The 15,468-nt window shown below is 42.2% G+C and overlaps 1 protein-coding gene and 1 pseudogene across 1 annotated transcript; both read right to left on the bottom strand.

Annotated features, from left to right (window-relative positions):
- Nucleotides 1-2,173: 2,173 nt before the first annotated feature.
- LOC109562417 (poly(A) polymerase alpha-like) lies at nucleotides 2,174-3,939 on the bottom strand (annotated as a pseudogene).
- A 302-nt stretch (nucleotides 3,940-4,241) lies between these two features.
- DPPA4 (developmental pluripotency associated 4) lies at nucleotides 4,242-13,202 on the bottom strand. Its single transcript, XM_019967577.2, has 7 exons — nucleotides 13,182-13,202; nucleotides 11,198-11,348; nucleotides 9,937-10,106; nucleotides 9,800-9,850; nucleotides 9,400-9,679; nucleotides 5,994-6,189; nucleotides 4,242-4,272 (listed from the first exon to the last, which is right to left on the bottom strand). Exons 1-7 carry the CDS (start codon nucleotides 13,200-13,202, stop codon nucleotides 4,242-4,244), a joined length of 900 nt encoding a protein of 299 aa, XP_019823136.2.
- Nucleotides 13,203-15,468: the final 2,266 nt, after the last annotated feature.

The raw sequence follows: 15,468 nt of genomic DNA on the forward strand, positions 1-15,468 counted from the left end.
AATCCACTCCAGTATTCTTGCCTGGAGAATCCCATGGACCAAGGAACCCAATAGGCTATGGTCCATAGGTTTGTGAAGAGTGGGACATGACTGAAGTGAGTTAGCACACACATACATTAAAATGGGTAAATTTAACCGTATGTAAATAAAACTGTATGTTCAATAAACCTAAGGCTGCTGCTGCTAAGTCGCTTCAGTCGTGTCCAACTCTGTGCGACCCCAGAGATGGCAGCCCACCAGGCTCCCCCGTCCCTGGGATTCTCCAGGCAAGAACACTGGAGTGGGTTGCCATTTCCTTCTCCAATGCATGAAAATGAAAAGTGAAAGTGAAGTCGCTCAGTCGTGTCCAACTCTTAGCAACCCCATGGACTGCAGCCTACCAGGCTCCTCTGTTCATAGGATTTCCCAGGCAAGAGTACTGGAGTGGGGTGCCATTGCCTTCTCCGTCTCTCTCTCTACTCCCATCATTTGGTCCTACAAATGCCAGGCTGACTTTCAAAGGAGGTCTGCTGAGTTCAAGTTCCAGTTATCTTATGGCTCCATTATATTTCCTCATGAACACGTATAGTTTGGATTTTCCAGGCAAGAGTACTGGAGTGGGGTGCCAGTGCCTTCTCCGAAACCTAAGGCTAGAGAGATTAAATTCCCAAAGCCACAAAATTTTGAAATGGCTCATAAGTGCTTAGAAATTACAGATCACTTCAGTGTAGAAAAGGAAGACAGAGACAAAACATGGTAGATATTACAACAATTACTCTTGGCTGAGTGCTTATCACTTTCCTAACATAATTTCGTTTTTGAAAAGAAATTTTTTTTCAACCTAGCAAAGGTGAGCTGTTAACTTCACTGAGCTTTAAGGACAGAAACAACTTATATCTGCTGCTGCTGCTGCTGAGTCACTTCTATTGCCTTCTCCATAACTTATATCTAGCTGCCCTCAAAGATTGAGCTCTTGTTTTTTTTTTTTCCATTTTTTAAATATTTCACTTGACTGCACTGGGTCTTAGTTGTGACATGCAAATATTTGGAAGAGCTTTTTATTCAGAGAATGTAATTTCAAAACCACAGTGAAATCCAAAGATGTCCTATAAAAAGTGACAGCTGTATGATAGTATAAGTATATGAAAGAATTGGTTTGGCAACTATACATGAGTTCAAGTGGAAAGTGGCATGTGAACTCTCAGGTGAGGCATGTGGGTATCTAGTTCCCTGACCAGGGATCAAACCCTTCCCCTTGCATTGGGAGCTCAGGGTATTAATCACTAGACCACCAGGTGAGTCCCTCTTGTGTTTCTTAACAATAAGATGTAAGTGAGTTTCAATCCAGTATAGATAAAAAAGATAATTTTAGTAGTTTTGAGAATCAGAATATATCAAAAAATGTTACCAGTGAAGTAATATTTAATCAGGGCTTTTAAGGAAGAGCAGAAGGAAGTTCTGACATTCATTTTCATTAGAGCTAATGATCTTGAGACAGAGAAAATCCTGCCCAGTCTCTGTGAGCCTCTTATATAACCCTCCTCAGTGTTATAAATTCCCCTCATGTCCTCTTTGTCATCCGTCACAAGAAAAAAGAGGACCTCCTTAATGTATTATGTATATATAATATATACTGAGGTCTCAGTATACAAATCCTAGGAGTACAGACGTGTGACAGACACCATTTCCTCTCTGATCGCCAGACCCTTTTGCTTTGAGGTAAAATTTACAGTAAAATGCACAAATCTTAAGTGTCCTATTGGATAAGTTCTGAAAAATGGTAGTCAACTCCCTAGTCAAGACAGAAAATACTTGCATCACCAAAGAAGTCTCTCTTTGCCCCTTCCAGGCAATGACCACTCCCACCCTATGCATTAGTTGAATACAGAGAAGTGTCATTTTTCACTTTGGGTAGGTGGACTGTAGATGATGAAAGAGTTACGGAGGAAGAACACTGGGCGTCAACACACCAGAGTTTTTCCTGTCCAAGAGGTAATTCATAGCAATTACTTTCCAAAAGAATACAGACAGCAATTACTTTCCAAAATCTATATTTTAAAATATAGATTTCTAAGTAAGTTGCAATCTGTCTCCTTTCCTAATTCACTTCAAACCTTTTCATTCATCATTCATTGAATCAACATTTATTGAGCACCGACTACGTGTTCGGTGGTTCTAGGAGGTTGTTGTGATACCCACATGCACAAACAAAATTGATAAATCTTTTTATACTGTTGGGGAAGACACACAAATTATAAATTAGAGGAGATAAGTATTATGGAAAAGGGGGCATGGGGTTTAAGGCACTTTAGGAAGGCCTTGGAAGTCATTACAAGGACTTTGGTTTTCCCTCTGAATCAACAGGATCCAAGAGAGGGTTTTGAGCACTGTTATGATCCAACATATTTCAGAAGGATCGTTTCACATACACAATGGAGTATTTTATTTTTCAGAGTCTATAATCAACTTTATTTTAATATAATCTAAACACATATCATTTAGAAAATACCAAGAAAAATTTATGTACAAGAGTTGATGCTATCACATTTGGACAAAGCTGGCAAGTTCCTGCTACGAGCATATCCCAGGAGATACCACTGAAGAAACCTAATATATTGGAGTAGATTTTGTGGCATTTGGCCCACAGTTTGATAGCCCTCAGGGTTAACCTGAAGTTGTCAATGTTTGATACTAGATGTAAAACATCTCGTAAAACCATTTCATTGATTTGCAATAAAATCAGAACCCTGCAATCATTAAGACTTCTTATACATATCTAAATTTTTAAGCAGACTGTCATGTTTTAAGTCCAAATTTCCTGGAATAGTCTGCAGTGCTAATCTTGCAAACAAAATATCAATCTCTATTCCATCAAACAGTTTGGTAACTTGGTACAAATGCCTCTTCAACAGCTCTTAAATCTTTTACTTCTCCCTGTAATTTCAACTTATCATAGAATGAGGTGAAAAAGTCACTTCAATCAACATGTCTTGGTGCAACACACAATGCATCAATATTGGCAGTTTTTTGTATGTACACCTAATCTGTAAGATCCAGAGGTAAACATTTTCCCATCAGCATGTTCAATTAGAGATTGTGGAAGATTATTGCTTTCACTGATTTCTCGTATCCAGTCTTTTACCAGGTTAATCTTCCCAAAATTAAAATCCTGCACTGAAGTTCCTCTTTCTCTTCAAAAATCCCAAAGGGCTTCAGAGTCTCCACTAGTTTCTGTGTAAGTAGGCAGTTAGTCTCCTTGGGGGCTGCTAAGCAGAAGGGAGAAGCAATGCCATAGTGCTTCTGTGGCGGGTGTTTGCTGTGATCCCTGCTTTGTAATTGGAAACAGCTTTGTCTCAGCGGCGGCACTGCCCAGTCATACTCCACCCAGCTTGCCTGCAACGGCAGCCAGGCATACTCTGGGCAGGATCCACTGATGTGGGAAGGAGGGGCCTTGGCTGCCTCAGCCCTGGTCCAACCTCACTCCTGCTCTGGCCTAGAGTATTTTATTTTAAAATAAAAGTTTTAAGTTTAAAATTTTCTAGTTGCCTTTTTACTAGAGGCACTATAATGTATCATTCAATCTGGAACACTTAAAAAATTATATATAACTCACATATACATAAAATATAGACAACTTAAGTGCATAGGTTGTGAATATTTACATATGGATGGATGCATCTAAGTAGCTGACACCCAAATGATGGTAAGCTCACCTAATTACGCTGAGACAAGAGGCATAATCAGGACTGATTACTTCCTTGTGAATAGATTCTTTGGGGCAAGAATATTGTCAGTGATACATTGTATCATGTCAGGAAACACATTTTTGCTTGTACCATGCCTGGTGACGATAAAGTTGAATACCTTAACTAGATACATCTGGTTAAGGTGTATATGACCAAATTTCAACTGTTGCCTATAAGACCCATTTTGTTCAATGTAGAGATTTACCTGAGGCATTTTCAAGCAAATTAATTCCACTCAGTGACTTAGTATTTTTAAAATGTCCCCATCTCTATCCTCTGCTCCCTTAGGGCTGGGCATCTTTGGAGAGACAGTCACTTCTGCTTCTGTTTCCCATCAGTTCACAGGCTTTCTTTTTCATGCAGCCTTCTAAGCAGGCTGTGCACTCCGGGAGCAGGAAGCATAGAGAGTGGAGCGGCCCAGAGTTCAGCTGTCTAAAGTCACCGTGGAGTTGATTGTAGTCACTTCTCTATCATTAATTATAATCATAGCTGTACACTTTTACTGGCATTATGATCTCACTGCAGGCTTTTTGTTAATACTTTATTCCTATAAAGTAAATGAAATGTTTTAGAATTGAGAGGAAATAGCAAGTTAAATTCTTGAAAAGAACCAAGAAACCCACCACGAAATCCCAATAAAATCTCCCTTAAACTTTAGGACCATGTGTGGAAAGCATGTGGCCATGTCATCAAGGAATGACAATATTCAAGTTATATTATTCTCTAATATGTTCTTGTCCTGTGCAGCTCATGGGCAGGAGAGGCCCCACAGGGAACTTAAACCATTTGCCCAGTGGCCCAAGAATGTAACTAAAAGGCTACCCAAAGTGATCTCCATTGTATTCAACTTGCTTGACAAAAGATTGTGGCAGGAAAGAGGATAGCTGAAATGGGAAAAGATGAGTAGTGCACACTCACATACTTCCTCCTGTGGGACATGGTATTTGTGCTGGGGCCTGAAGGCTGGCACTTCTGGCTGTGGATGGGGAGAGTCTAGCTGGAGACTCTTCCCCCCACCACCTGAGGCTTCAATTTTCCAACTGCCCTAGACCTCCGGCGTTCAATCATGATGATACCAAATGTGGGCCCCCAGCAGACCAACAGAGAACTTGGGATGAAGCCCAGAATGGTTTTCTACACAACTGTGGGGTAAGGAGATGGATCCCTGGGAACCAAGTCTGGGCTGAATCAGCCCCTCTATCCAGAAGGATGGATCTCTTGCTATCCTCCTCCTCCATAGGCCCCTCTCCTAAGCTAAGCCCAGAAGCACACTTTGCCCTCTTCAGCAGAAAACACGACAGTTTCCTCTGAGCATCCTGCTACTCCCCCATTTGTGCCTTTCAGAAAATACTTCTGATTGTAACCTCTACTTCTGTCCTCCCCTTATTCAACCCACACCAAATCATCTACATTCTCTACTGCTTTCAATATTCTCCAATCTATTATGTTATCTGTATCTTCTTCAGCTTCATTTGATATGACACTGCTGTTCCTTGAAGCTGTCTTCAGCCCCAATGCAGCTCTTACCCTTATTAGTGTTTAAGTATAATTACCAAATAATTATCTAGTAGCCAGGTTTCTTCTTTGGCACCTATAGAAGGTGCTAGGCCCTTTAAACATGAGAAACTGAATTATCCCACATGATTTTTCTAATAGATCTTGTATCCTACTCTCTTCAGAAGTATAAGCCTCAGTTCATTTACTTGCTTAAAACTTTTCAGTGGCCCATCATCCAGGGATGGTCTGAAGCTTATTTTCCAAGACATTCTGTCACTACTGGCAGTTTCTTTATCCTAAGTCCTTTCACAACCTTGGCATTGGTCCCTATACTGAAAAATGATCTTACATCCTCCTTTACATCTAGATAATTCTTCCTTTAAATTAAGAAACTTCCTGTTTGATCACAATCATCACATGGTGATACAGTTGTTTACACAGCAGTTATCCCCATTATACTGTAGGCCACTTAAATGAAGGACGTTTTTGCTAGTCATTATTTCTGTGTAGTACATATGCCTGGGATATAGTAATTATACAGTGGTTACTGCCTCAAAGTTATGGGTCTCCAGGTAGATGCATTAAGCCTTGACATAAAAATGTCCTTTTTCCTAGGAATATACTTTCCTAGCGAGAATTTCTGTGAAACTCTTTACTGACAACTTGTGCTTGAAATGCAGGGCTAATTAAGATAAATATGTATCTCTTTTCTCCCTCCAGCTAAAAACCGGATGCCCACATTCAGTGTGTAGAAAAGTACCAGGTAATTACCTGTGTACACACTCAGGGCACAGCATATTGTCCTCCAGGTGTGGGGGTGGAAAGTCACCAGATGGTATCAGGAAGAATGCAGATACCCTCCTTCGTTTTCCAGGCACCCAGGCCTGCCCAGCATGAAACTGTAAACGAACCCAGCCTTCTGTGTTAGCTGGGAGACTTCTCCCGTGGACCACACACCACTGGACCTCTGGAGAAGGAAGAGAGGCAAGTATGAGCACAGCAAGACCCAGTCCTAATGTTTGCGTCTGCACCATGGCCTTTGGTTCAACTGTCTTTCTCAAGTGCCAGCTCTCAGACACTAACACTGAACACCTACTTATTCCACTCTGTTCCTCTTAGAAAATTATGTAAAAACATTCAACTTTTTAAAAGAAATTAAGAATTTCCTGTTAATTTTTTTTTTTTTTAAAGAAACAAATAATACAGTTGGATGTATAGAGGCAAGTGGGTAGATGACAGTGTGTTCCGGGGTAGGGGTGGGGTCAAACCTTACCTCTGCCCATCTGGGATCCTAACAAAAACATTAACAAGGGAAAAGCAGTTGATGAATTCATGCAGCACACACAGTTCAGGGAAAAAAAGCAAAAACTAGCTCAAAATGGCAGCTTAGAATATTCCATCTTATATAACACCTTCCGACAAAGAATAATACATTTGTAAAGAAATGACAGGACAAAGGGAAGCAGTTTTAGGCTCCCACGGGTGGCAAACAGTGGGAAGGTAAATATAGGAGAGGAAACTAATGGATGAGGTATGTTTGCAGGTTACTCTGGATAAATCTGTCTCCAGCAAAAAGAACATAGATATCCTGCGTTTAGGCTAGAAAAGGAGAGCCTTTTCTGGGTTTGCTGCTTCTTAATTGCCTTCAGCTCAAGATTTTTATGGCAAAGAGCATTCATTCTGGTTTCCTTCAATAGAAACATTAAGCCAGATTAGGTCTGGGAAGGCCCAGTTCAGGGGTCTCATATCTTAAAAAAATTTTTTTTGTTTAATAGAGAGGGGTATCTTACACATCTGAAGCAAAGTCCTGGAATAACACCCCACTGTGTGCAAAAGACAGTGGGCAGGATATGGTTCCAGGCTTTGCTCCTGAGGGGCAAGGGAGGTCACCAGGGGATAAGGGTCTCAACAGACATTGTAATGGCTAACCAGTACATGGTCTTCATTAATTTTATCTCCTTGATACAAGAGCCTCTTGATGAAAGTGAAAGAGGAGAGTGAAAAAGTTGGCTTAAAGCTCAACATTCAGAAAACTAAGATCATGGTATCCGGTCCCATCACTTCATGGGAAATAGATGGAGAAACAGTGGAAACAGTGGCTGACTTTACTTTTTGGGCTCCAAAATCACTGTAGATGGAGACTGCAGCCATGAAATTAAAACATGCTTACTTCTTGGAAGGAAAGTTATGACCAACCTAGATCAGATCAGATCAGATCAGATCAGTCGCTCAGTCGTGTCCGACTCTTTGCGACCCCATGAATCGCAGCATGCCAGGCCTCCCTGTCCATCACCAACTCCCGGAGTTCACTCAGACTCATGTCCATCGAGTCAGTGATGCCATCCAGCCATCTCATCCTCTGTCGTCCCCTTCTCCTCCTGCCCCCAATCCCTCTTTTCCATCAGAGTCTTTTCCAATGAGTCAACTCTTCACATGAGGTGGCCAAAGTACTGGAGTTTCAGCTTTAGCATCATTCCTTCCAAAGAAATCCCAGGGCTGATCTCCTTTAGAATGGACTGGTTGGATCTCCTTGCAGTCCAAGGGACTCTCAAGAGTCTTCTCCAACACCACAGTTCAAAAGCATCAATTCTTCGGCACTCAGCCTTCTTCACAGTCCAACTCTCACATCCATACATGACCACAGGAAAAACCATAGCCTTGACTAGCTGTACCTTTGTTGGCAAAGTCACGTCTCTGCTTTTGAATATGCTATCTAGGTTGGTCATAACTTACTTTCCTTCCAAGGAGTAAGCGTCTTTTAATTTCATGGCTGCAGTCACCATTTGCTGTGATTTTGGAGCCCAGAAAAATAGTCTGACACTGTCTCCACTGTTTCCCCATCTATTTCCCATGAAGTGATGGGACCGGATGCCATGATCTTCGTTTTCTGAAGGTTGAGCTTTAAGCCAATTTTTCACTCTCCATTTAAAAGCAGAGATATTACTTTGCCAACAAAGGTCCGTCTATTCAAGGCTATGGTTTTTCCAGTAGTCATGTATGGATGTGAGAGTTGGACTGTGAAGAAGGCTGAGCGCCGAAGAATTGATGCTTTTGAACTGTGGTATTGGAGAAGACTCTTGAGAGTCCCTTGGACTGCAAGGAGATCCAACCAGTCCATCCTAAGGGAAATCAGTCCTGAGTGTTCATTGAAAGGACTGATGTTGAGGCTGAACTCCAATACTTTGGCTACCTGATGCTAAGAGCTGACTTATTTGAAAAAATCCCAATGCTAGGAAAGATTGAAGGCAGGAGAAGGGGCTGACAGAGGATGAGATGGTTGAATGGCATCACCGACTCAATAGGCATAAGTTTGAGTAAACTCTGGGAGTTGATGATGGTCAGGGAGGCCTGGGGTGCTGCAGTCTGTGGAGTCGCAAAGAGTCGGACATGACTGAGCGACTAAACTGAACTGAATTCTATTCCTGTAACTCTTACCAAAACATCATGAAATAGGTATATTATTATTAACCTACTTTACCCAGAGCAACCTGGGAACTAGAGATACAGGGCTTTAGCTCAGGCAATTGATTTTAGAGCCTGCTTTTACTTTTGTAATTCTTTAAAGGGGGAAAAAATTAAGCCAGATTGCTGTCTTCTTCTGATGACTTCATTAATTTAGAACAGTGTTTCTCAAAGTGTGGTCCCCAGATTAGCAGTGCCTGGGAAATTGTTGGAAATGTAAATTCCCAGGCCCTATCAAGACCTGAATCAGAAAAATCTGTGGCTGGGTGTAAGGAATCACCATGCCTTCAGGTGATATTGATAATATTCTGAAGTTAGTCAGTGGCTAATATCAATTAAGCTTCTTTTCCCACCTAAGCCAGAACCTGTTCTTAAAAATGAGCTTACTGGGACTTCCCTGGTGGCACCGTGGGTAGGAACCTGCCTGCCAATGCAGGGGACACTGGTTGTATCCTTGGTATGGGAAGATTTTACATGCCGTGGAGCAACTAAGCCTGGGTACCACAACTCCTAAGTCCGAGTGCTGTAACTACTGAAGCTGGCTCGCCTAGAAGCCTGTGCCCCGCAAGAGAAGGCTCCGCAATGAGAAGCCCACCCACTGCAACCAAGAGTACTGTCCAGTCCCTGTGACTGGAGAAAGCCCATGTTCAGCAATGACGACCCAGTGTAACCGCAAAGAAATATATAAATATATATATTTTAATAATGAGCTCACCACAAGTCTCTTGCGATCGCACTGACTCCGTCTTCACGGCCCTGGCTGTCATTCTGCTCCAGGCGGCAAACACAGCTTCCGAGTCGGGGGCAGAAGTTGATACAACTGCCTCAAGAGGCGGAGGAGCTCCCTCAAGGGCAGGCGGCCCCCGTGCAGGAGGAGCAGCCCCTTCAGAAGACGTTCTCTCAACAGAGCATTCCAGTGGTAGTTCCCCCTTTTCTATCTTTATCCTTTTCGATAGTGACAGGATCCTGGCCTCCTGTGCTGTGGCAGGAATGTTCTACAAAGAGGGTTTAAAAGATGAAAAGGCTATTCTTCTACTCACCTTTTGATGCTAAAATAAGTAATTAGGATGAGAACTAAATCTTCTCCTGAGCCACATTCCCTGCAAATTACTCACTTTTTGATGAGGGTAAGCATATTCACAGAGTCGTTTATATCCATCTAGTTTCTAAGACAAGAGAAGAGTGAGTGAATAATCAGACTAAGGTTCATGGTCTTCCTCCCAAGAGCCTCATTCCCACTCTGGACTCTCACCGGGCCTTTGGTGCTCAGTTTTAACTGCTGGCACCAAGCACGAATGACGTCCCTATGGACCAGGTTGACAGGCGGCAGGACAGCAGGTAGAGGGGGGATGGGGATCTGCGTCGGTGTCTTCGGAGGTTTCACACAGTCACAACGCTGTGACATGTCTCCTGGACGGCAAGCTGAAGGGGATTGGGATAGAACGAGCAATAATTAACTTTAACGTGGACCTTTCGAATGTCAAAAGTACAATCACTTTTAGTTCTCAGTAGTCTAATCCCCACTGTGCAATCCAATGATTCCCAAAAGACTACCTAACCTCCAAGGGTGTGCGTGTGCAGTCATGTCTGACTCTTTTGTGGCCCCATGGACTGTAGCTCGCCAGGGTCCTCTGTCCATGGGATTTCCCAGGCAAGAATACTGGAGTGGGTTGCCGTTTCCTCCTCCAGGGGATCTTCCTGACCCAGGGATCAAACCCTCATCTCCTGCATTGGCAGGCAGACTCTTTACCACTGAGCCACCTGGAAAGCCACAAACTCCAAGGGACAGAACCTCAAACCTAAGACTGACAATATTTCTGAATCCCTCAGTTTTCTTACTTCCTAAAACTCCCCACTACTCACACACACTTGCTCTTTTGTGAGAGCAATAAGCCACAGACTCTGAAGAGGTTGACCTAGAGACTACAGTTCTCTAGAGGTTGACCTAGAGAGTGCACTTCCAATTCCTGAGGGAATAATAGAAGTTTTTAGAACTGAGGTCATAAATACTCAATGATACCTTGCCCTCTCACCACAAGACAAAATAAACCACTCAGCAATGCTACACAACTACTAGGACCCATAACTCTTGCAGCCCACCCCAGCCAGGGCAGCGCTCCGGTTTCCTGATGCACCTCACATACTCTTACCATTCAAGGATTCGAAGGACACCCCTCCAGAATAGTCACAGCTATAGTGACACGAAGTGTAGGTGGTTTACCTAATTATTCTGAGTAAATTACAACTGACCCTCCACCCTGACCTTGACCCAACTTAGCATAAAGTGAAGCTTCAAGGGTGGGATTTCAAATTTATACCCATCTGTACTCAGATCACTACACATTGAGCTCCTTATCTCCCAGCAGCAGAGTAGGAGAAACAATGCTCAGAACCAAGAGGTGAGACTTAAGCTAGGCTTTCGAAGTGTAGGATTTACAGAACACAGGATGAAAATTTCTTTCGTACTTTTTCAGACCCAACGAAACACGATTTGAGAACTGTAGCTCTCTTACCTGTGCTGTTTTTTGTATCTCTTTTTCTTTTGGTCCCCTTTGCTGAATTTTTTGCTATCTCTGCTTCACCAGAAGTTCCCTGTCCCTTTTCAGCTTCTACTGATGTAAGTCTGCAACTCATACGTTCTTCAGATTTCTCTGTGGAGTTGTTCTGGGGACAGAGGAACCAGCCAGTCATTGTTTTGGGGTCCGACCCACTGTATCCATTGCCTGACTTCAGATACCTCACGTCCAAGGCACCAAGACAATCACTGAACTGTGTTAGTGATGTGGAATCCCTTCTGGACATCATCTTAATACTCAGGTTTATAAGAAAGGGAAGCAATGATGGGGAAATGGAAGGCTGATTTGAAAGTACAAGAAAAGGGGGATTCCATGGCTGTCCAGTGGTTAGGACTCTGTGCTTTCACTGCCAAGGGTCCAAGTTCAATCCCTGGTTGGGGAGTGGGGGAACTAAGATTCTGCAAGCCAATCAGCACAGCTCCCTCCCCCCAAAAAGAAAGAAAATATAAAACAAAAGACATAGAAGAAACTAGCCTCTGCTTTGGAGAAAACCCTAAGATCTCTCATCATATCCATTCTCCCTCACCTGGAAGGTTTTTTTCCCCTATTCCCCTCCTTGACCTCTACCAGATAAACCTCTCCCCGTACTATTGCTCCAAGCTACTGTCACAAAACTCCTTTCCAACCTATTTACTCTGCCGGAAGGGCTATCACTCAACTCTACACACACCACCATCCCTTATATTCATATCCTTAAACTTTAATCCTCTTTCATAAGCTCACTTTAGGTGTTTTAAGTTCATCTAATAACTTTTACTTTATAGACCAATACAAATCAACTGACTCATTCCTACCACTTGATGTAGGTTTATATTCGCTTGTGTGCTTTGATCCATACCTGTTACTCCATTTGATTATGAGGGTAGAATTCCTTTCCCTTTTGTTGTAAGAAATACTGGTTAATTCAAAAGAAACAAGAGAACAGTAGGGATAAAACTGTTTGATACAAAGAAACTAACATCTATTGAGTCTATACCTTCTATCTGGTATTGTTCCACAGGACAACACTCCTTTTTTTTCTTTCAATTTTCAGATGCAGAAGTTGAGGCTCAGAGGTTACATAACTAAGGGCACACAGGTAAGCATTTAAGATAGAAATTAAACCACAAATCATTATTAAAAATCCAAACTTTGTTCCCAAATCTAAATCCTGTCACCTCAAAAATGGAAGTATGGGACAAATTAACATTTGTATGGCATCTTTACATCTCTATAGCAGGTTTACATTCATACTCAAATCTCACATTTGCGTAGCCTTTACACAAATGATTAACTTTGGGGCTACACAGAAGGGTTTTTTTTGGCCACACCAAGAGGTTAGTGGGATCTTAGTTCCCCAACCAAGGATCAAACCCTGGCCCCAAGAAAAATGCTGAGTCTTAACCACTGGACCGCCAGAAAATTATCTGCTTACAAAAGTCTTAATTAAAATTGGGAGGGCAAAAATGACCTGGTTCTGGGAAAGAGAGCTGGAGAATGCTCAAGTTTCTCTGGCAGAGTAGCTCAATTTTTCTAGACAAGCCCCACAGCCTCTCCAACTTTAATTGCTGTCTGCAGTGCTCCTCTGTATGTCTGGTTTCTGACTGTCCCTTGGTCCTAAAGACTCAGGGAAACAGTGAATGCAGATCCAGCGACTTTGGTTTCGAACCTGTGTCTATAGAAGGGAAACTAAAGGATCTCATCCAATACACCAGGCAACGATCATATCAAGGAGTTTCTTTTTTTAACAAGAGAAGGAAATTCTTAATTTAAGAATCAAGGCACCTTCTTTTCTCCTCAAAAAGAAGTGAGGGAATTCTAAGGGAACTTTTAGAATTCCAATTCTTAAGGCACCTTCTTTTCTTCTCAAAAGAGACAGTAAGTGTGCCCGACAATGATTCACAAAGACAGACAAAACCAAACCCATTCAGATTGTACTTACCTCCTTGTTTCTGCTCTCCATGCTCAGAAAGGTCAAGGCTGATAAAATGAAGACTCTCCTTACTTCTGAAATGGCTCCGGCCCAAGATTGCTCTTTTAAAAGTCTCCTCCTCCTTCCGCCACCCATAAGCACTTTCCTTTTTCTCCTCCCCTCTGTCCCTCCCCCATAACATGTGAAAGCTAAGCTTGCCTGCTTTCTTATTCATGAGTGACTATTGTATGAATGAATACATTCGAAGCCCTTTCCTGTGAGTTTTTTTAACATTATCATTGAGGGTGTGGTTCCGGAGACTTTGGGAAGTTGAAAGCTCCTTCAGAAAAATTCCAAGGGAACACTTAGAATTCCAACTCTAGGAGTTGGACTCGGCTCAGAGTTTAAAGCGTCTGCCTCCAATGCGGGAGACCCGGGTTCGATCCCTGGGTCGGGAAGATCCGCTGGAGAAGGAAATGGGTAACCCATTCCAGTATTCTTGCCTGGAGAATCCCATATACAGAGGAGCCTGGTGGGCTACAGTCCACGGGCTCGCAAAGAGCTGGACACAACTGAGCGACTTCACTCACTTCACTAGCTACTAAACAACAGTATACATTTACTACTTAAGGTTTATGCTTAAAGTGGGCTTCCCTGGTGGCTCAGATGGTAAACAATCTGCCCACAATGCGGGAGACCCGAGGTTAGATTCCTGGGTCAGGAAGATCCCCCGGAGAAGGAAATGGCAACCCACTCCAGCATTTTTGCCTGGAGAATCCCATGGACAGAGGAACCTGGTGGACTATAGTCCCTGGGGTTGCAAAGAGTCAGACACAACTGAGTAAGTAACTCTGAAGTACTTGATTGAATCATCTTCATTTTCCCAGTGTAACTGAAGGTAATGTTTCTGAGTTCTAAAGTAGGAGATACCTAATCCTGGGCAAGATACAGTCTGTAATTTGTGTGTTAATAAATGGAGTGTGTGTTGAGATTATAATTTAGAAATTCTTAGGCCAACCACTATTTGGGGGAAACACAATTCTGAAAGAATTCACCAACCACTAAAAAAAAAAAAAAGGATATCTTATGTCCTACAATAAGGAGGATTAGAATAAGTTAAAAATTTTGATCATAATTAAAATTAATACTACTGAGTTCTTGAATGAAGCAAAAAGCCAAATAACTTTCTCATAGTAATATATATTATATACATAATATATATATTACATATATATAATCCAAGCAAATAGACATTCAATTATGATGCTTGAAAAGGAGGAGCATTTGGCAGCCTGTGATAGGGGTTTAGATTTCATTAAGAAACTCAGGAAAGTAGATCTGAAGGACCAGGTGAGCTTACCTAACTGAATACAGGAAGGTGGGGAGGGACCAGCCCAACCCTGTTCTGAGGAGGAAAGTGTAAACTGAGTCTGGACAGTGTGGCCTTTTCATATGTGGGCTAAAAGCAATAGAAAGTTAACGAAAAATTAAAGATGGTGGTGGGGATGAATGGGAGCGGGTGGGCTCTGATGAGCATTAGTTTAAAGATTTCTCTAGGACATCCCTGGTTGTACAGTGGATAAGAATCTGCCTATCAATATGAAGGACACAGATTCAGTCCCCTGTCCAGGAAGATTCCACCTGCCACGGGGGAAGTAAGCCTGTGAAACACAACTATTCAGCCCCCACTCTAGAGGCTGTGCACTGCAACAAGAGAAGCCTGTGCTCTGTGATTGGAGAGTTGCCCCTGCTCACTACAACCAGAGAAAGCCCAAACAACAAGCAACAAAGACCTGGTGCAGCCAAAAAATTTTTTTAATTTAATTTAATTAAAGAAAATAAAAGAACAATCTCTCAACTGCAGTGAGGAGAAAGAAGTGGAGATGTGTTGAAACGGAAGACAGAGAGACCTGAATATTTCTGCCAGGTTTTCTTTTCTCTTTGTTTTTATATTTTCTCTTCCTCCCCAAATTTTGATTGAATAAAGTAAGCTGAGTTAATGAAGCCTATAGTAGTTTACCTGGAGGCAATGAATCTTAAAAAGTCATTAATCTGCATAAACAGAAGACAAAACAGGATTATATCATACACAACCACCATTTCACATTTGATGAGATAGAGATTTTGTGGGAGGTGTGACTGTGGAGGCTGGTTGGAGAACTTGTTTGAATCTCTCTGCACTGTGTATTCACAGAAATGGTCTATTCAAAGTTAGGCTTATTTAAGATTTATTGTTGTTGTTGAGTCACTAAGTCGTGTTTCACTCTTTGGGACACTGTAGGCTGTAGCCTGCTGGGCTCCTTTCTCCATGGGATTT

The sequence above is a fragment of the Bos indicus genome, chromosome 1, assembly GCF_029378745.1.
Source record: "Bos indicus isolate NIAB-ARS_2022 breed Sahiwal x Tharparkar chromosome 1, NIAB-ARS_B.indTharparkar_mat_pri_1.0, whole genome shotgun sequence".
Classification (NCBI taxonomy): Eukaryota; Metazoa; Chordata; class Mammalia; order Artiodactyla; family Bovidae; genus Bos; species Bos indicus.